This window comes from Silene latifolia, chromosome 1, assembly GCF_048544455.1.
Source record: "Silene latifolia isolate original U9 population chromosome 1, ASM4854445v1, whole genome shotgun sequence".
In the NCBI taxonomy this organism is placed as follows: Eukaryota; Viridiplantae; Streptophyta; class Magnoliopsida; order Caryophyllales; family Caryophyllaceae; genus Silene; species Silene latifolia.
In genome coordinates this window covers 130,525,824-130,549,113 of record NC_133526.1, presented here as the reverse complement: position 1 = coordinate 130,549,113, position 23,290 = coordinate 130,525,824, and the positions used below count along the sequence as shown (strand labels likewise).

Below are 23,290 nucleotides of genomic sequence, written 5' to 3'. Positions count from 1 at the left end.
TGAAATTCAATAATGGTCATCAAAGCTAGAGTATAAGTTCAACTTTTCCAATATAAAACAAGAGACACTCATGTCAATATATAATATACGAAAGGCAATATCACAAAAAGCGTATACATGACATTTAGCATTGTAGAAGTAACAATCAATTCTTAACACATACATTATTATAATCTAACATTATAAACATCTTTATGGAGAATATATTCACAAGACATGATAACATCAAATATATTATTACTTATTTCCTTAATAAGCATTTATTAATTCAAATAATTAAACACCTATTAATTCTAAACAATTAAACAAAAGTTATATTCTGCCCATACAAAATTACTAGATATTTTAGAGAGCTATGAATTCAATAAAAACAGTACTTAATATATTATTTAACCTCATTTCATATATTTAACTTAAAATAGCATTTAATAGGCGATTTCATGCAAAAATAAAGAAATAATTAAGCAAATTGTGTCACGACCATTAATAATTTATTTTTCATAAGTATAGGACAGAATATACATAAAAATAAATTTTAAATATTTTATTTATATTTATTTATTATTCTAACACAATTAAACCTTATTTATGGACTGATTAGTTATAAAATTCAAAAGTAATTATAAAAATTATAAAATGGACATGAAAAACTTTAATACACTAAAAACAAGTCATATTATGATAAAACATTCAATTTTAACATTTATTTATATATTTTACATATTTACTTGAGATTAATTGCATAAAACACGAATATATATTAAATAAGAGCAATAATAATTATAAAAATAAAATAATCAATTTCAATACTATATATATATTATAATAGGCCAGAATTAAATTAAGGATTTAAATTTTTCGAAATTATTTTATGTTTTATATATTTATTAGACGATTATCACATAAAACCGTGATTAAATATCAAATAACAACAAATAAACACATGATAGTTATAAAACTAAAATAATCACATGCAAACTCATAAATAATGATAATAAATCAGAATATAATCAAAAATATAATTTCTATAAGCATCCATATATTTTACATATTGATTAGATTGTTAAATCACATAAAAACACAAATAAATCATAGAAAACATTAAAGAAGTATATATTCATCACAAAAATAATAAAAACTACTATTTATTATATATATCATGAATCTCATATATTTCCATGATTTTAAACATCATATATATTATCAATCTTATTATAACCACATAAAAGCACTTGAAATTCAAAAATCATAGAAAGGATAAAACCTAGTTACCTTGATAGAGATTATTACTAGTAAATAGGTAGGATATTGTAATAAGATCAACCCAAATGATCTCCCTCAACCCAGGTATCTTGCTCACCTCCTTGAACAAACATAAGAATTAAAACAAATAATTAAATACTACTCTAAATAAACTAGTATAAGAATGACAATTAAATAATCACCTACACTTACAAATGAGCAAGATGAAAGAGATGTGAGAATGAAAGAAACAAAGGTTGGAAATGGGTGTTGAAAGCTACGGCCAAGTGAAGAATTTAGAGAGGAGAATTTGTAGAATGATTAGGTCTACTTGTAGGTAATAGGAAGCTAGTAAAGTGTGAGTGGTTGAAATAATTAAGGCTAGTCTTTAGGCTATTACTCTAGGTAAAAGAGTGAGTGGTAGAAATGATTAAGGTTAGTCTTTAGGCTATTACTCTAGGTAAATTAGTCACATGCCTATGAGGGTAGGCCTTGGGCTCCAAGGAAAAAAAATCAAGTTGCCAACTTGCCATGTGCCTAGGTTATGAGGTAAATGATAAATCAAGGTGAAAAGAGGAATAACGAGTGTGGGTCTTGTTCGCGGATTTCTGCGACAGCCTTTCGTAATTCAGGCATAATTTCTTCTATAGAGTTCCGATTGAGGTGTTTTCAGTGGCGTTGGAAAGCTAAGAGAAATATCTACAACTTTCATTTTATAACCAAGAGCTAAATATGTACTTAAAATATCATAAAATTAGCATCAACGACGAAGTAGTTATTCGTCGGCATAAGGAGTGTAAGTTTAGGATGGGTATTTGGATATCATTATCGAAAAATAATCGATTTTAAAGGATAAAATTTTATTGTGAATCATTCTTATTATTTAAAAATAGGAATTTTATTATTTTGGATGACGTGGAAATTGCGGGGTGTTACAGTACTAAACAATATCACGAGTTATACTATACAATATCACACCACTGAACCTAATTTACGTGCAGCAAATTGTTCAACCTCTCTCTTGCTTAAGATGCATTCATAAGCAAGTTTGGCTGCATCTTGCTCAGCTTCTCTTAGGCGTTGAAAGGAAGACTTAGATGTATACTCCACTCCATCCACATAGATTGTCGTCCTGAACTTGGGTGCATGTTGAAACCCCTCATAAGTTGTTCGATAAGTCGGGAATGGCTGACACTGCTTTTGCGTATACTCTTGCAATTTGTTCTTGTACATGTCTATATCTGCCAAATTAACTACAAATTAAAACTTCCATCATCTTTGACTCATCACTTTGACTTGAATTGAAATGATTAACACAACATTGAATATTAACGGATAGAAACTTACTAGCAAATGTGGAATGAGATGAAGGATTGTTGGCCATGCTTTCGTCTTATGTTAACTTCAACTCTGTAATTAATAAAGTTTCACGTCAAATTTGTGAAGGCTTACTTATTCTATAAAGCTAGACAAAGGCTGTAGTTTTTATTCCCATGCTTTTAGAGGGAGGGAATCTGTATGTACTTTGGGTGAATTTGGATGATATACATATATGATGATTGCATGTACTAGCTCGATGATTTGTGTTATTCTGCTGTGACTAGCTTGCCAATTGGCATAATCCTATTCACAATCTCATTCTACTAGGGAATAATACGAATATTAATTAATATTTTCAATTTGATTATGTGACCAACAGACCCATTTTGGATCTTATCATCTTCAGTCTCCTCGCTTCTATCAGGCTTCACAACCAACAAGATGAAATATGGAAAACCATATGACCATCAAGGCAAGGACAAGTTACCACAAGTTGAAATAAATTTTTCGATAAGAAAAGTATCCGTGTAGTGTGTGATACATAAGTGGACTTATGGGACTCAAATATATAGGTGGACTCACCGAATCTTGCCTCTATATATATATATATATATATCATGTGAGTCATGTTTGCGTAATGTCAATGAAGTGTCGTGGCTGTCATGAGTCGAATATATATATTGGTTAATTTGTACTACTCTCGGTGGTATTTACATAATTTTGTATACTATATCAAGCCGCCTTAGATAAGTAATGTACAATGATTATAATTTTGTTGCATAATTGATATGATTGTATAACAAAGTAATTGATGACATGGCTGCTAGTTGGTAATGGATATCTTGTGGTGTGATACACGCTTTATTTCAGTGGTTTTATAGTTATATGAGTCAAATTGTGTAATGTCAAGAAGTACATTGGGTCATCATGAGTCAAGGTTTGCTTTGTGGTTCGTAAGTAATGTCAATGTGGTTTAATATATGTTGGTTTGTGGGACAGGAAAGTTATGTGATGGTGAACTTCGGGGACGAAGTTCCTTTTAAGAGGGGAAGAGTAATGTCGCAAAGGAAAAATAACGTAATTATAACAATTTTACAATGTTTTCATGACATTTTAAAGTATGTTGAATGGTTGCTTGGATAATTTTATAGTGGTTATTTTGTAATTGGGTAGCAGTTTATAATTGTTGAATGGAATAGCATGTCATTATATCGTATTTGCAATTAGCTGATCATTGTGTTGTCATGAGAAGTGGATGTCAGTAGCAGTTTTGGAGTTGCTATTAGTAGAATTGTGTTGTGTGGTTAAAGTAATAAAGTAGAATGAGTAATGTATCATTGTGAATCAGTGGTAGGACCGTGTTTTGAGTGTTTAGTAACCGTTAGTTGTTAGGAAGAAACTGATGAAGGAATACTCTGATAGTTGCGTTGGTTTACATTTGAGTAATATTGTGTAGTAAGAGCAAGTGATAGTCGAATTATTCGTTCTCGTGGACAATGTGTGTTTGGTGATTCAAAAGGAAGGTTGGTGATTCGCTGAGAGTCGTGTCGTGTATTGTGTGCTAAGGTAGGTGATGATGATGTTTGATGAACATACATAGGGGGGATTGTATTCTTAAACGATAGTGTTGACCTATGTCGAGTAAACGGTGGTGTTGACCTTGGTTTCTTTGTCGTGTGTCGCGGGGGAAGATGAGTCGAACTTCGGGGACGAAGTTCTTTTTAAGGGGGGAAGACTATAATACCCGTCCTTTTAGGGACCCGTTGACTGACCTTAGACACTGATCTTGACCTTGGGAAACTTTGCGGGTGATGTCTTGTGATGATGTGTGCTTTGGTTTATGTGGGACTCGATCTAGAAGAGGCTACTCGATCGAGTAGCTTGGGAGCTCGATCGAGTAGGGGTCACTCGATCGAGTAAGTTAGTTACTCGATCGAGTAACGGGCTTGCAGCGGGGATTTATAAATCGATAATCGTGAAACCTCAAATCATTTCCGCTTCTCTTTCCTAAACCTAAATGATGTCACTCTCTTTTTCCTTCACCATAGTCCCTTCCTTTGAGGTCCTTGAGGATGCTTATGCAATGGGGATGGGAAGCTTGTGTCGGGTAGCGGTCTTGACGCCAGATGGCTGTGTATAGGTATGTTATCGTCATCATCATCGTCATTGTTGTTTTCAGTTAGGATTGTAGTAATGGTGATAGATGATTATACTGTGTGTATAGGTGTATTGCTTGGTTGATTGGTATCGTGTTATCTGACGCGGAATCGCTGCTGTTGGCAAAAGGTAGGTTCGCCTACTCAATACTGTTGGTTGTCTAGAGTGTCTTTTGATGTGGTTTGGTTGATGTAGTATCGGTATGGTTGATTGATTGTGGTCGTTGGTTGGTGTTGTGTTGTTTTGATTATCGTTGTTGTGGTACAGCTGATTGTGATTGTTTATCTATGATTCTCGAGGTGCATCCTCGGCTGAGTGGAGTCACTTGCGGGAGTGGCTTCACGCCCGTAGTTCGCCCTCCGTCGAACCTGCCACGGGAGGGGATGTGCACATTAATGGACATAAGTTTATCGCTCGGATTGATGAGCGGGGCTTAGGTGGGAACGGCTGCGGTCCCCCACTGGGAGGGCTGGTCCAGTGGACAGTCGGTGATGGTGGTTGGTTGGAGGAGATGTGTGTGTGTAATGTTGTGCCTGTGTTGTATCTGTGGTGGTGTGTCTGTTCCCTCAGTTGCTGACCTTGTGTGGTTTTGTTGTTGTTTGTTTCTGTTGTGTCTGCCGCGATCCACTATGGTGAGCAGTCAGTCTTAGCAGGTTGTGATCTGGATGATAGATAGGTGCTTGGCGGGATGAGTATATCACGAGTCATGACAGAAGTAGTTCACATACCTGATAGTGGTTTTGAGTTGTACCTTTATATATCTTTAGTTTTGTTAATCACTTGTAATTAACTTAAACGTTCTTTCATCGACATTTGATTATTACTGTCCTCGGGCAACCGAGATGGTAACGCCCTTATATTCTAGGGAAGGTCTTGTTAAGGCTCTTTGGTATATGGGGGTGTTATAAATAATAACAATAATAATAATAATAATAATAATAATAATAATAATAATAATAATAATAATAATAATAATAATAATAATAATAATTATTATTATTATTATTATTATTATTATTATTATTATTATTATTATAATTACTATTACTATTATTATTATTATTATTGTTATTGTTATTATTATTATTATTATTATTATTATTATTATTATTATTATTATTATTATTATTATTATTATTATTATTATTATAAGAGTAATTGTTTTATATTACATGTTTCCTAATTAATAAGAAGTTCCCTATTTGATATCCTTAACCTTACCTATAAATACAAGTTATGTCTTTAACCTTGCTATTATTGGTCATAAAATATGATAAATAACTCATAAAGAGAGAGAGGAAGATCTAGAAGGGAGAAAACAAGAGGTTCGTCTTAATTTATCGTCTGAAGGTAATTTCATTATTGTCTCATAACATACTCGTCTTAAGGCTATTATAACTCGTAAACTAGACCACCATGTGACTAGCTAAGACCTTGAACGTGGCCGTGGACCACTAGGGAGTGACCGGCCCATCTGTTTGACTACCGTTGACCGTCGGGGTAGGGGCAATTGTCGGGTTTTTCGTAGGTGTTTAGAGTGGTTGTGTGACTCGGTTTTTACTTGTTTAGGACCCCCACCATGCTTGACTCGAGACCGGACCTAGGGGGATGGACCGTGGTTGGTGCGTCGACCGTAGGGGTAGCAGTAGGGTGGTTGTTGGTGGCGCTTTGTGCGGTGGTTTGCCGGAGTTTCGAGGGAATGCGTGATGGTAGTTTGCAAGATAGAATAAGGTTTATAACCCCTTGCCGTGGTTGGGTGAGACTGTACCTGGGTTGGGTTAGCCCAGGGTGGTTAGTCGATGTCTATGGGTGGTCGTGGGTGGACAAGGGTGGTGTTTTGCGTAAGGGTTGACGGAGTTGAGCGTGAAACAGGAGCGAAACAAGGGAAGTGGTAGGGTCATGCGTGACCGTCTTAAGACAAGCACCATAGCCACGTTTCTGACCTTGAGTGAGGGTGGAGGGTACCGTTGGAACCGCCGTGGACCAGGGGTGGCAATGGTGGTGGCCGTTGGGTGTTAGAGTTATTGTAGTGGTCGTGGTCATGGGTTTAATACACGGTGTTGGAAGGGTTATTGTTGTTGTTGTTGGTCGTCTTATGTCGTGTTTTGAAGGGGTGTTAGGGCGTGGGTTTTGGTTCTGGTGGTTGGGCTTGACCTGGATCTGGGTGGTCGTCTGGACTCACCATGGATGGGGGTGGTTGACACGGTGAGGAACGGCTAATGAGGGTGTTTGTGGGTTATTGTTACGGGTGGTTTACATGGGTGTTTGTGGAGTTTTGTTTATGGGTGTTAGACACGGGTTTGGGTTTGGTTTTAGTTTGGTTAAAGACAGGTTCTCAAAACGGGTTTTTATAATTGTTAATTTATGAGACAATATAATTACGTAATGAAAATATAATTATGTAATTGTTAATAGAATAAGCAGTAATTGCAAATATTATTAATATGTTAGGTGACAGAGTTGTGAAGGAAGTATAATCGGGATTCTTCTCCTTATTATTTCGATTGCTTGAGCTGCTTAATTCGACTTGCTTACCAGGTAAGATAACTACTCAATTGAATGTGTGATTTGTGTTAATTGTCATATGGATGTGTGTTTATGGATGGATGATGATTGATTTTAATGTGGGTAGGTCTTTTTGAGTTATGCATATTATATGGTATTATTATGGAGAGATTATCCTCAGTCTCGGACTGGGACGATATTTGTGTTTATCCCCGGGCTAGGAGTTGGCGGGACGACGGTGTAGTGGAGCCCCGGTCAGGGACCGTGACGATTGTGTGGTATTGAGTATGGATATGATAGAGAATTGGTAGTGGTATTTATTCCATGTGATTTCATCTATTAAGTTTGTATGTTGTGTGATTTTCCTACTCAACCTCGTGGTTGACCGTGTATTCGTGAACACCTGTGATGAACCGTAACTGGGGAGCAGACTTGATAGGTACTTGAGTTAGCGGACTTGGGAGCTCATGGGGATACATGAGGATTTCGGCCAGTCTACCCAGAAGTCTAGACCACATAGTTTTTAATAATTCAGTTTCTATAATTTCCGCTGCGAGTTGTAATAAATGTGAATTTAAATTTGTTTAGTATTGGTTAAGTTGTAATAAACCTTTATTCGCTAAATTTTAATCTAAAGTACTTTGGTTTGTTGTACTTTGTTATTCACTACCTCGGGCAACCGAGATGGTAACAGTCCTATTTATTTGGAAATGTCTTGCTAAAGGCTCCTGGATAAATGGGGGTGTTACATTACTATCATTTATGACTAAAATTAAACGCGGTATTATATTCTACCCCCGTAAAAGAAAAGGTTACGTCCTCGTAATCAACATACCTTAAGCAAATAAATGGGGATACTTCTCTTTTATCTCAGCAACAGCTTCCTAAGTAGCTTCCTCTATATTATGATTAGATCAAAAAACTTTCACCAATTCAATCTCACCATTTCTCGTCTTCCTCACTTTTTTGTCCAAAATCTCCTTAGCCACCTCCATATAAGATAAATTCTCATCCATCTCAACTATCTCAGCTGCTAACACATGAGTATTATCACTCACATACTTCCTCAGCTGTGAAACATGAAAAACATTATGAACTCTTGCCAAGGCTGGTGGTAGTGCAAAACGATATGCCACTTCACCAACTCTATCTAAAATCTCATAAGGCCCAATGTACTTATGATTCAGCTTTCCTCTCTTGCCAAAACGCATCACCCTCTTCATAGGTGAAACTTTCAATAATACTTTGTCTCCCACACCAAACTCAATCTCACTTCTTTTCAAATCTGCATAATTCTTCTGTCGATCTTGTGCAGCTCTCATCTTCTGTCTAATTACATGTACCTGCTCAACCATCTACTAGATCAAATCCGGCGCCAGTGTCACGACATCAGTGACATCGTCCAATAGACTGGACTCCTATACTTTCTCCCATACAAAGCTTCAAAAGGTGACATACCAATGCAAGCATGATAAATGTTATTATAAGAAAACTATATCAAGTCTAACCTCTCCTCCCATGATCCTCCAAACTCCAAGACACAGGCTCTCAGCATATCCTCTAAAGTCTGAATAGTCCTCTCTATTTGTCCGTCTGTCGCTGGATGAAATGCAGTGGTCATCTTCAAAGTTGTACCCACACACTCTTGTAACTCTTGCTAGAACTTGGAAATAAACTTCGAGTCCCGATCAGAAACAATATCTATAAGGTTCCATGCAGCTTCACAATATTTCTCACATAAGCCTTAGCCAACTCAGCCTTACTCCAAGTATTTTTCATAGGAATAAAGTGTACAGTCTTAGTCATACGGTCTACTATCACCCAAATCATATTATTGCCACTACGCCAAATAAGACATCCAATAACGGTCAAATAATGCAATTACTGTTATTAAATAGAAACACGGAACCGTTATTGCAACGACTGTTGTTAAATATATACCACGGTTGTATGACCTTTATATAACATAAAAAACGGATCTATAATACCGTTATCACTACTCAAGAACCGTTATAAAACTGTTGTTAATTATGTTTATGGCAATGGGTATACTTTTAAGAAACCGTTATTAGATATTAATAACAGTTCCAAAACCGTTGTTAAATATTATCTATGATAATGGTTCATTTCGTTATCTTATTTAATTAAATGTCAATATTTAACAACGGTTTTATTGCGTGATAAACCGTTGTTATATTTATCAATTGAGGAACCTTTGACAACGGTTCTTCTTAAATAAACCGTTGTTAACATTTTGAATTCGACAACGGTTATCGTTCGTTATCATATATTTTTGGCGGTTTGAATGGGGAGGGAAAAGATGTCAGCGGTTATTTATCTAAATAAAACCGTTGTCAAATAATTGTTTGCAACGGGTTGTTTTTAACCGTTTTCGTTTTTAAATTTTTTTTTCTTTTTTTAAACAAATTTAGCTTGTTCTAGCAGCGGCTGAAATGCTATTTTTTCAACAGCGTTTGTAGCAGCTGCTGGAATGTTATTTTTCAGCTGCTGCTGAAAATAGCATTCCAGCAGCTGTGCACTGCAAAAATTCAATCCTGCATCAAAATATTACACCTCGTGATCAATTAAACTCAGTTTCAAAACAGTACAAACAGGATGATCAAAAGCCAAAACACAATTTCCTCAAAATAATAAAAGAAGCCAAGACACAATGGCTCTATATATATACACACACACACCTACATAAAGCATGAGCAAACTATTGAGACTATGCTAATGAAACAACATAACTGGCTCACATATTTCTCATCCGATTGATGTCCTCTGGCGAATATTCTGGGCTTTGTTGAGTATTAGTGGAAACTACAATTCAAAATATGTATGATCAAAATAGATATAATACATGGAAGTATACAGAATTGAACTCAATTTACATCTGAAATAGTTTTTAAAATCACACTAACCCGTATCGGAATGGTATAAAGTTTTCCGTCGATAACCTTCCACATGGAGTGACAAACGTAAAAGGCGCATTGTTTGTCGTCTGGTGCTTTAGGAGACTATTATATAAATCACACACAAATCAGCTGAATTAGATAATCAACCTCTCGCATAAACATTAATTAAATGGTACGAGTAATTATTAAGAATACACTTACTATTGGCGTGATAAAATTGAGATCAGTGTTGCTTTCATATTTCCCAAATGGACATAATCTTTTTTTTGCTTCAAAAACACTAATTCATAAATATACACACATGCCATTATTATTTGAATATATATGGCTTAAGTCATACAATAACAAATGACATTATTGAAGGTTTGCCATCCTTACACAAATGTCAGAGGGTTTGCCATCGCGAGAGTCAATCCAGTACACTGTTTTTGTTTCCACTTGGATTGCTAGTAGCACCCAATGCTTCCTATTCATTTTGAGACATTGAACTGTTAGTTCATTTACATGCATTTAAGCATGTTAATAATAAATTTATAGAACCGTAATTCATTATAATAATCACATACTATACATACATATTCTCATTATAGGGGGCAAGCCATAGTTTTTTGGACGACATCAACCGACGAGGGGTATTATTGATTTGTTCTTGGTATGAAATTCTATTAACAGAGAACGTCTTAGGACTCAAGAATCCGTAGGCGTGACTAGGGACCTTCCACTCAGCGAACTGATTATTGAGGTACCTATTACACCACATGGAACAAAGATAGTTATTGTAATTAATAATTTTAACGAACATCATTATTCGTAAATGGAAATGACTTAATAGTTAATTTAATAAAATTTAGTTCATCCAAATCAAAATGTGAACAGCATCTAAATTGTCAAGGTCGACAAATTCCATCAGTTGCTTTGGGTCCAGTATGGCTATATCAGTTGCGCCCATAACATCCTTTTCAATGCTAATCATGACTACATCACCTGTAGGTGACCTCTTTACAGCCAGGTTGTACAAAGCCTTCAGCGAAGCAGTTTTCATCTTTTTTCTTATATTCACACGATTCATAATAAGAATCATAAGCAGGCTTGCCTGCAACAACTTTCGTTAACGTAGTAGTAATTGCTTTAGCTGCCATCATGGCTTTGCTTAAGTTCTGCAAATGTAAAGATTAAAGTACTTACGATATGTTAATATTCGTACCCTAATATATTTAAAGAACAAGTAACCGCCTCAGTAAAGATTAACGTCTGCATATTGGTAACTCAGGGATGACAACATTGATGAGTTTGTCAGGCCATTGCACATAAGAGCTTAGGGCTTCTTTCAAATAAAAGACCCCCTCAGTAGGAAATGGTACTTGTACTTCCCCATACTAGTCTTTATATAATTGGGACACTTCCACTTTCCTGCAATTGTGACGAAGGGGTATACCATGAACCTTAACTTGCTGAAGCCGGCCGTAATTGAACACGTATCCCCTGGCAACAACAACTTTCTGTTTCCCCTGTAAATAGGACATACGACAAGCCACCTTGCAATCGCCCTTCACGTCAGCTTTAATCAATTAGTACACATACATTCACTAACTTTAATAAATTTCCTAAGTAAAAAACGTGTATGATATGAATAATTATAAACTAGCAGCTATCACCTTTTTCGGTGTTGAGAAGAACATCTGATCATCAACTACCTCCACTTCATCCTGTGTCACGGCCTTCCTGGCATCCTCTCCCTCTTCAACTGCCTGATATCGATCCTTGGCTCCCACTTCAGTCTCCTTTCCAATTTCCTTCTCCCTTGTCATGTCATCCTCGGCTTCCTTATGTACATTAACAGTTATCCATATAACACGTACTGATTTTCCAAATCATATAACACACTGTATATAAGACAAATATTATTACCTCTTTTTCCTCCTCCTCCTCCTCCTCCTCCTCTGCTTCCTTTATGACTTCTTGAACCATATCCAACTCCTTTTCTGATGGCTTTTCCCCAGTTTCCAACATTCTCATCATCAACCTGGCTATTTTATGTAGCTGTGTAGTAGAAATTAATGTCAGCATATATAGTTGTAAATTAATTACGTTGGTTCAAATACAGTATTTATAGATTACTTTCTTGGAAGCATCACCACGTCGAGTAGTTTTCCCAAAATACTTAGTGATACCAACATGCGTTCCTACCGCTCTCACACGACCTGGATGCTCTGATTTGTTGATTGCCCTACCAAGAATGTCATCACGTCCTTCAGACTTCTATTTTCCTTCCTCTACCTCCTTCTCACAGATCCTTTACATAAACATAAAACCATTAAGCAACACACAATTATATAACTCCGACTACCAGTGGTAGGAGTGACATATTTATTCAAACTTACAATTTTCTCTTTGATGTCCTTATCATATTCAGTTTCCGTCATTCCATTCTTAGGAGTGTGACCTTTCACCCAAGCGTCTTGACGACTGAATTTTCTAAGCTTTGCCTACAATTCATTCATCACATTGATATCCTCTCAAAATATGTATGATTACGATGAACATATATAACATCCGACTATAACACCTAATAGTCTAATACTATAAGAATTATGTAGTACTTACAAGTTTCTTCTTAATCAATCTACAACCACGTCGGGAGCCGTAAAAGACGGTCTTTTTCTTTGAAATGTTCGCCTTGTTCCTCTCACTCATAGTCTTCATCAAATAAATTGTATCAAGAAACGTAAGCATGACCAAACACTAAACTAAGTATACTTCTTTACTTATTATTATTATTATTAAGTTACCTTAAACTTGTCAGACTGCCTATAAGCGATATAGCTATCCCAATGGTCCTGACTGACATACGGATACTTCTTTTTTGGTGGGTTCTTGTTCATCTCCCCGGTTTCCTTGTTGAACAAGTGGTTCTCAGCCATCTTTAACTTCCAAGATCTGAGGGCTTCCCCTGTCTTTTTTTTAGGTACTTAACATACATTTCGGGGACAACGTAAGCTAACTGCATATATGATGAGCATAGTTGGTACAAGTGTTTCGGCTAATACACATATCAAGTAGTAACTTAATTTCAGCTAAAACATTTATTATTGTACATACATACCTTTATTCTGTTTATTAGCATGGTGTTCCGTATTTGACTCAGTTCACAGATACGCGGCGAACCGAGAGGCACATATTGTCTTACACAACAACCAATCCAACTCGCAAAATACCCGGCATACTCACCATATGGCAGCCCCGTATCTTTATCCCATTGTAAAGGATTAGGTATCATTGAATTTATTGCTTCTAGGGAAACCCTGTGGCGCATTCGACCCGCAGTGTGTTGCGAATTATTCTCATCACCTGAGTCGTCGCCTGACGCATTTCCATCGTTTCTTTTCCGCTTTTCAACCATATCTAAAGCAGAAATTAATAAACAAATAATAACAATGCATACTTATAATAACAAACAAATCTCTAGAGAGGAGAGTTTATTACTTCTTTAAAGAGGAGAATCCGGATTGATCTGGCGGCGACAATGGCGACGATGACGATGACTGCGACGACGATGGGGTAGACTGGTGGTAGAAGGGAAGCTCAATGTTTGAGAATATTATGTGGGGGGGGGGGAAGCTCAGAGTATATATGTGTGAATAATACAACACTTGCAAGACCTTGTTTTTTGGAAAGTAATAAACACGGTATAAGAAAAACCGTTGTATTTTGTTTCCAAACAGACTACGGTTTTGTTTAAAACCGTAATTAATTAGTACTATCTACAACGGGTTAGAAATAACCGTTGTCTGAAATATTTTCATTTTGTTTGATTTTCCCGCCATGAAATAAAGCAACATTTTTATAAACATAACAACGGCCTCAACCGTTATAACTGTACACGTCCAGAATAACGGTTTGGGTATATCTGTTTTAATTTGTATTTCATTTTGTTTGATTTTACCGCCAAGAAATAAAGCATCATTTTCATATGGATAAAGCATCATTTTGTTTGATACGATTTTTTCCTAACCCGCCCGCTGCAACAGCAGAAAAAGTTTACAACAGCAGTTTGATATATATAACAGCAAGACAATAATTACACATGACGTAAGATAACTCGATTGGATTCTTTGATATTTTTCACTATCGGGAACGTTTTTTGGATTTGGTAGTCTCTTCATTAACCCAAATACCTTCATCATGATCATCCCGTGTATATATGTTTGGCATATTAACATTTTCAACATCATTACCAAATTGCAATATAGCACTGTGATCAAGTCCTTCAAATTCGACGTCTTCATCATCTGGAATTCAGCGATGGCAAGATAGAACAACTGACCACTTCTTATCCATATGATCGGTAACATAAAAAACTTGTTTTGCTTGTGACGCTAATATAAAAGGATCGTCCTTGTTTCCAACCTTGTCAAAATTTACTAATGTGAATCCTAAATCATCCTTTCTAACACCATTATTATTGTCAACCCACTTGCACCGAAATAGAGGTATCTCAAAATCCATGTAGTCTAAAACCAATATCTCTTCAATAACTCCATAATATTGCATTGTACCCAAAATAGGATTTTTATCCTTTGAACTAGCAAAGTATATAGCCCGAGAATCTACGCAAACTCCACTGTTTTGCATTGTGCTCGCCTCATCTTGAATGCGGGTGTAGAAAGTGTACCCATTGATCACATACCCGCTATAAAAAGTTGCACGAGCATCAGGACCGAAAGCGAGATGTCGTAGGCTGGTTGAGCTATCAACAATTGGGTTGTCATCCTCGTAAATAGTATCCTTAAACCAATCACTAAATTACTTGTAATGCTCATTTACATACCACCTTTCGTTCTTATGAGGGTGTTTTCCCTTAAGGTAACTCTGGTGTTCTGCTCTGTAAGGCTGGACATGATCATCATTAAATAAAACGTATGTATGAGCTCTATGTCGCATGTCAGATGACATATCCTTGGAAACACGACCCCTTACACCTTTTCCATTCATCCAGTCACTATGATGATTCGTAGGAGCTCCAATTAACTCATCCAAGGAGAGGTACGCATAATAATACAAAAGAGCTTCATCGATAATTGCTCGCTCATCAATACACCCCTCTGGACGATACCTATTATATGTGTAATCCTTGTAAACTTTCATCAATCGTTCGAATGGTTACTGATATCTCAAATAAACTGGCCCGAGATACAAATCCTCCCGGACTAGGTGGACAGTCAAATGAACCATGATAGTGAAAAATGAGGGAGGAAAATACATTTAAAACTGACAAAGACTGGTGACGAGGATCTCCTGCAAAGTTTCCGTTTTATCGGGATCAATGACTTTACTGTTGATTGATTTGAAGAAATAGCAAAATCTAATTATAGCATGTCGAACCTTTGGAGGTAGAATGGAACGAACGGCCACAGCTAGTAGTTGTTGCATCAATGTATGACAGTCATGTGACTTTAAACCAGTAAGTTTTAGGTCCTGCAAAGAAACAAGGCTTCTAATATTAGATGAATAGCCCTCTGACACCTTAATACCATGCAAGCATTCGCAAAACTCTTTTTTCTCCTTTTTTGAAAGAGTATGAGCTACAGGCGGCAAAAAAGTCCGATTTCCTTTTGTTTTAGCTGCCAGCTCGGGCCTAATACCCATCTCAACCATATCATCCCTAGCTGCCTTGTTGTCTTTTGTCCTACCTGGGACATTCAGCAGAGTATTGATTATATTATCACAAACGTACTTTTCAATGTGCATAAAATCTAGGCAATGTCTAACCGGGAGGTCACGCCAGTACGAAAGTTTGGTAAAAAATATGGTTTTTTTTATAACCACGAGTAGACAACATAGGTCCCTTATTCCCATACGTTATCTCAATATCTTTCACTTTATCATACACTTCATGACTATTCAAAATCTGAGGACTCCCACATTGCTCAGAACACCCATTAAACGCCTTGTGAAGCTTACGATAATGTTGATCAGGGCATAACCATCGATGATTTCCCCTGTACACATGCTTGCGAGAATGTTTCAAATATTTTGATTCAACATCCCCCCCACACATTGGGCAAGCCTCTTTCCCATGTACAGTACGTCCAGAAAGATCGCCATACGCCGGAAAGTCAGTTATTGTACACAATAACATAGCTCTCAGATTGAAACTTTCCTTCTTATAACCATCAAACACCGGTATCCCTCTTTCCCACGGAATCTTCAGATCATCTAGAAGTGGTACCAAATACACATCTATGTCATTTCCAGGTTGTCGAGGGCCAGAAATCAACAAAGACAACATCAGATACGTCTGTTTCATGCAAACCCATGGGGGCAAATTATAGATGGACAACACAACTGGCCAAGTACTGTGTTGGGTACTCATGTTTCCATGAGGGTTCATTCCATCTGTGGAGAGCGCTAGACGCAAGTTCCTTGCTTCTTTGGCGAAGTCAGGATATTTAGCGTCAAACTATTTCCACTGTTGACCATACACTGGGTGTCTTAACTTTCCATCTTCAATGCATCCACTATTATGCCAAGTCAACATTCTTAGCTTGCAATCATATGCCCCATCCCCTATATCTAAACCAGCAGCTTCAGGTGTATGATTATTTACTTCTACATCAGATTCCCCATCCTCATCCTCTAATTCTCCATGAAAAATCCAACGCTTATAATCTCTACTGAAACTATTCTTTTCTAAGTGTATTTTGACATCTGGGATAGGAAAAACCCTAATAATACCACATCTATTAAAGGGCAGGGGATTGATGAGTGGAGATGAAAATTTTCACTAACGAAATTGTAAAATTCAGCAATTCCATCATTATAAATGGGATCACCAATTTCACCATCAATCATCCAAGTACGGCCCATATATAAGCCAGTAGCTATGAAAATGAGATTACCTTTTTTAAGCTATAAAGATTAATGACGACGACGACGGCAAAGATGACTTCTTTAATTAGTTTTTCATTATAAATAACACCCTAAAAAAATAAACTCTGTATTGTTATCATAGCGCTGGATCTGTTTTTACAACGGTTTTAAGAAACACCGTTGTTAATTGTTGTAATATGACAACGGCTTTAAAATAACCGTTGTTGATATATGTAATATGATAACGGCTTAACAAAGAACCGTTATCATTTTGTCTTATTATTGACATAACGGTTCCAATTCTTATTATCTTATTATGCCGTTGCCATTCTTTTTTATTATTATAAGTAGAAAGTTAGTCATTATAATATTTTACGGGGGCTGATTTATATCGACAACGTTTTAGTAAATATCGACGACGTTTTTCAAAAAAAAAAGATGATAACTGCCCTTCCACCCATCAAACACTTTCTCACTCTAAAAAATTTCCTCTCAAATTCAACTAAAAATCAACTAAATTAAAAAAAAAAACGAACAACAACAATTAACAACATGACGGATCCCGAATCACCGGTACTTAAACAACTTAATCGCTTCATTATTTGGTTAATTTTTTTTTCGCACCGTTAAATATGTTCGATAATTAATTTACGTCACGTATTAACTTAGTAATAGCAAACATTGCGATTTTTTCTGCATAAATCTGAATTTGTCCCCCGAAAGTTGAACCATGGACCAAAGTTGAAATCCAACGTTCAGCCCATGGTCCAAACGTTGGAAATCAACGTTCACCATGGTCCAAACAATGGAAATCCACGTTCACCATGGACCAAACGTTGGCATCCCACGTTTGGACACGGTAATTTTTGTTTTTTTTTTTTTTAAAAAAAAAAGAATTTTTAAAAAACAAAAAAAAAATTCACCGTGGCCAAACGTGGGATTCCAACGTTTGTCCATGGGCAAATGGCGAAAACCATCGTTCCTCCATGGCCAAACGTCCAAAATTCATGTTTCACCATTGATGAAACAACCAATTCTCACGTTTCATCCATGGTGTCCCCTTCCCCATTTTTTTCGACTCAAATTCGACACCAACAACAATATTATTCGACATATAATTGACTTATTTTACGCAAATAACTATACAATTACAACTAATTAGCAAAAGATTGGCAACAAAAACAACAATACAATTACAATAATACAAATAACAATCTATCTTTCAAAACTAATTACGAAGCTAATTTAAAAAAAAAAAAAAAAAAAAAAAACGGATATGAACAGTAGCGGTGGCGACGGTAAACGGCAGTGGCGGCGTCTGGTGGCGGTGTGGTGGTAGGAGGTGGTGATGGTGTTTGATGTTGGGAATATTTGGGGATTTTTGGAGTTAGAGAGAAAAGAAGAGAGTTAGTGAGATGTGAAGGGCAAAATTGTCTTTCGGAATGAAAACGTCGTCGATATTTACTAAAACGTCGTCGATATTTACAAATTGGGTATTTTATTTGGTGGATTGAATTTGAGTGTAAGGACTTGATTCAAACGTAGTAACAAATAATATAAATAATTAAACTTTTATTCAAATAACCACCATAATCAAAATACAACTCATAATGTCAGATAATAATTAAAGACTTAATTAGAATCTGATGAAGAATTAGAATAGTCTTCATGCCCAATTCCGGCATAGATTAAGTCGTAGATCGACTGTTCATCATCAGCGGGCAGCGCAGCTGGTGGAATGGCCTCTTTCTCCCATGACATAGGCACGTTGGTAGGAATGTATTGCCTCCGATAATGTGTCAGCTGACGATGATCAAGATGGGTCGCAACCCATAGATAAGGGCCCTTTTGTTTAGCATCCGAATAAAAGTCCTCTTTCCTCGCATCTTTCTCCGCAAATCTAGCCCATAATGTTCTTGCCTGACGAAAACTATCATGGCAGTTGGCTTCGTCAAACTCGATAAAAGCGAAGCCTACAAAACCTTGCTTGTTTGTAGACACAGGGTACACTTTTTTAACCGCAGTGAAACCGGAGTCATGAAGCATTTGCCTCAACCACAAAAAATTAGGGTTTAAACCCTTGCCATTCTCATCATAACGAACCGGGAGATTATGGAGAATGCAAGTAAAAGGCTGTGCGTAACCATTACGTGATTGTAGCTCCGATACAGCAACCATATTTTTTTTTAGAGAGAAATTAAAGAGTAAATGTTTGATAATTTAGATTTTAACATTATGAAGACATATTTATAGAATTATTTTGGTCAAATTGAAAACGGTTGATCAAACTGAGTATTTATTAAAGTTCTGATAAAGTTTAGAATGCAGTGGTCAAACTGAGAAATCTAGTCAAATAGTGACAACGCTTGAATTAAAAAACCGTTCTTTCATAATAGCAAATGATAACGGTTATAAGAAACCCGTATCTATAACATAACAACGGGTAACACAAACCGTTACTGGTGCTAATTTAGTAACGGTTTTCGAAATGCCGTTTTTTTAAACTGGTAGCGGTTGTCTAACAACCGTTGATAAAAGAGATTTTATAACGAGCTTTTGGAAACCGTTAAACGTTTTTGATAACGGTTTGTTAAACAAGCGTTGTCACATTATAATAAGAACGGTTTTCGACGGAAACCGTTATTCTTATTAGCGTGGTCTAGGTTTTCGCCAATATTTTGAAAACGGTAATCTAAGTGTCGTTATTAAATGCATTAAACCGTTGTGATAAGCTCCTTATTGATTGCCAGAATTGGCGTAGTGTGCCCTTCTGAGTGCGAGGCAAACCCACAATAAAATCCATAGAAATGCTCTCCCTTTTCCATTCAGGCACATCTAAAGACCGTACCTTACCTTGTGGTCTCTTTTGCTCTCCTTTCACCCTTTGACAAGTTAAACATCTTGAACCAAATTCAGCAACCTCCTTCTTCATCCCAGGCCACTAGAATGATTTCTTTAAATCATTATATAATTTATCTCCTCCTGGATGCACAGAATATGGCGTAGAATGTACTTCAGTCAAAATCTTTCTTTCCAATTCCTCATCATCAGGTACACACCATCTCCCATCGAACTTCAACCCATCATCCTCCCTCACGGTGAACAGCGATGCCACACCGTCAGCCACGATTGTGTACCACCTCTGGGTCTTCGGGTCTCCTTTTTACTTCTCTTTAATCAATGCATACAACTCTGGCTCAATACTTAAATCCCCTTTTCTTATCACACAAATTCCCATTTTCTCTAACTCATCTTGTAATTTCACACGTGACATAGCTGAATATAAAGCATAAATAGACTTCCTACTTAATGCATTTGCCACCACATTAGCCTTCCCTTCATGGTAAACTATCTCCATATCATAATCTCCAATCAATACTATCCATCTCCTCTGCCTCATATTAAGCTCTTTCTGAGTATAAATGTATTTAAGACTCTTATGATGAGAAGATACCTTAAAAGTAGCTCCATACAAATAATGTAGCAGGAGCTGGATCAGGGGTTCACAAGCCTGACCAAGCCACAGACCAAGGTGATGCGTGTCTTTTATATGATGTTTTACACCCTATTTTACACGCATTTCAGAGCTCATGTGTGTAGTTTATGCTACTATTTTCCCTATTTCCGTCTACTTTCGTGTTTTTTGTGTAATATTGCAGAAATGTGAAGAATCCAGCGGAAATCGAGCCGAATCCGTCCCTAAGTGCTTGGCATGGGATTTGACATGAAGTAGTGACTCGAGAGATGAACTTGGTGCGCGTATCAAGGCCTCAAAGATAGATTTGCGAGAGTTTTAGAATTGGATCACCAGCTACAGTGGTCTATAGACTGACCTACATGGTCTATAGACTGTCGGAATGCTGAACAGAAGTCTGCGGGAAAGAGGAGCAGTCAATCGACTGATGTCTTTGGTCGATCGACCAGAGCACGATTGTCAGAAGCTTCTGTACAACGCGTCTTGGTCGATCGACCGGTCCTAGTGGTCGATCGACCCCTATTTTAATCTGACGCGAATTAAAAGGACGAGAAGTTAGAAGCCCAATTGTAATTAGGTTTTAAGAATAAGAATCACGCTATATTCCTATATAACGTGAACCCTATGTTTCAGAGTAAGCATCAGGTTATTCGAGGGAATTAATTAGGGTTCATCACAAAAAGGTTGAATTTTGATTAATCCATTAGTTTAGAATAAATTTTCGTCAATAAAGTTTACTTTCCGCATTTGGTTTTGGTCTTTCCTCTTCAATTCTTCTTACGGTATTCTTCTGTTCCTTTGTTCAGTTTTGTTGCTTTAATTCTTCCGTAGTTTAGAATTGCTAGTTTAGATTTCCCAAAGTCGAATTCTCATTTCATGTTAGTTATCTATTTAGTTAATTCAATTATGAATTCTATTGTTTTATTTGTTAATTTTATTGCTGTTATTATTTTCAGTATGAGTAGCTAAACCCTTCGTGCTAAGATGTAGGGGAACTGTAGTGTAGGCGGCGTAGATTTTGTAGACGTGAGTCGCGTCATGGTCGATCGACTGCCATACCTGGTCGATCGACCGACTCCCGTGAGATCAACTCCGTCTTATTTAATTTAATTGCTATATTTGACGAATCGAGTGCACGCGACTAGTTGAATGCTTAGGAATTGACCGACCCGATAGATCAAAGATAGGGGAGGGAAATAGACTACTTAATTAAGACGACTAAATTAATAAGATCGAGAGATAAATTAATTTAGGCTTTTAAATCACTTTTCAGGGTGAGAGTCAGTACTAGTGATATAAGGGACCCGTAGCTAGATCGAAAGATGCTACCTGTTAAGAATGGACCGAGAGGACTTCTTATTTTCCCGTCTTACGTGATTATTTCAGACTTACTTAGGATACTGCCGCCGAAACTATAGTGAACCGACCATCTTAGCATCCTTTTAATATTTGATTTCATCTTATTTCTTTAATTACTCGTTTATTTGCTTTAGTTTAGTTTTAATTTTGTTACCTTTAGTTATAGAACTATTCAAATCAAACCCCCTCACAACTGTTACTTTAGATTAAAGTTAGACAACTATTAATTGCATCGCCTCTCTGTGGTTCGACCCTGACTGCCGCTATCTATAGTAGTAGTTTGGATTATAAATTTATCTTTGGTACTCTACGACGGTATCAAATTTTGGCGCCGTTGCCGGGGAGGCAATTGTTTAATTTTTAGTTGTTTTTATTTTAGTCTTTATCTTAGTTTAAGGGACATCTGTTCTTTAAACTATTCTCATATTCTACTTGTAGTTTCCTCTTATGCGCAGGTCACAGGGTGGTGAATTACGACCGTTAGATCCTGAGATCGAAAGGACTTTGCGTTAGTTGAGACGATCATCTAGAGTATTGCCGACAGAGGAAAAGCTGAGTACTCTGTCCAGTTATTACGAGAACAAGCTATTTGAGGAGGATCCACCTTCGTCTCCTATTTCTACTTCTTCAGCTGAGACCGTTACATCTCCAGATATGGCTGAAGAAACAAGTATAGCCAGTCACTCCGAGCCAAAAGCCGAAAATCTCTATAAGGGATTCGCGTTGCCAGCTGGGACGGATAGAAAATTCGAACCAAAACCGGCATACATTAACTTGGTTGAGAGAAACCAATTTGGGGGAGCTGCAAATGAAGATGCAGCTAAACATATGGAGATATTCATTGACTACTGTTGTTCCATACCCCCACCAGCAGGTGTGACCCAGGACCAGGTAAAAGAGACGATGTTCATATTCTCGCTTCGTGATGCTGCTAGGGAATGGTACCGGGATTTGGATCGAGCTGACAATGGTATTACTGATTGGAATTCGCTGGCCCTAGCATTTTATAAGAAATATTTCTCTGCATCGAAGACCAATGCGATTAGAGCTCAGATCACAAGCTTTAAACAGGGTCCTGATGAAAATTTTCATGAGGCATGGGTCCGTTTCAAGAGGCTGGTGCGATCTATTCCGCACCATGGGTTCGAACAATGGTGCCTGTGTAATCAATTCTATAACAGGCTTTATGATGATCAGAGGGCTATCCTGGATGCTGCAGCTAATGGCAGATTCCAGGAGAATGTTGGAGAAACTAAGGGGTGGAAGATTATTGAAGATATGGCCATCCATAAAGCTGAGCATGTGAATTCTAGAGGAAATCAGAGAAGATTAGCTGAATCTCCTACAGTAGCTGCAATAGAGGCCCTTACTGCGAGATTCGACAAGCTAGATTTTGGGGGATCCCAAAAAGGAGGGATATATAAAGTTAATGCAGTTTCGAACG

At 36.9% G+C, this 23,290-nt stretch overlaps 1 protein-coding gene and 1 non-coding gene across 2 annotated transcripts; both read right to left on the bottom strand.

Moving 5' to 3' along the window:
- Positions 1-8,138: 8,138 nt before the first annotated feature.
- On the bottom strand, positions 8,139-8,579 carry LOC141655850 (uncharacterized). Its single transcript, XM_074462879.1, has one exon. It carries the CDS (start codon positions 8,577-8,579, stop codon positions 8,139-8,141), a length of 441 nt encoding a protein of 146 aa, XP_074318980.1.
- A 14,305-nt stretch (positions 8,580-22,884) lies between these two features.
- Positions 22,885-22,991, bottom strand: LOC141622304 (small nucleolar RNA R71). Its single transcript, XR_012532928.1, has one exon. It is a non-coding gene; the product is annotated as a small nucleolar RNA R71 (small nucleolar RNA).
- Between the last annotated feature and the right edge of the window lie 299 nt (positions 22,992-23,290).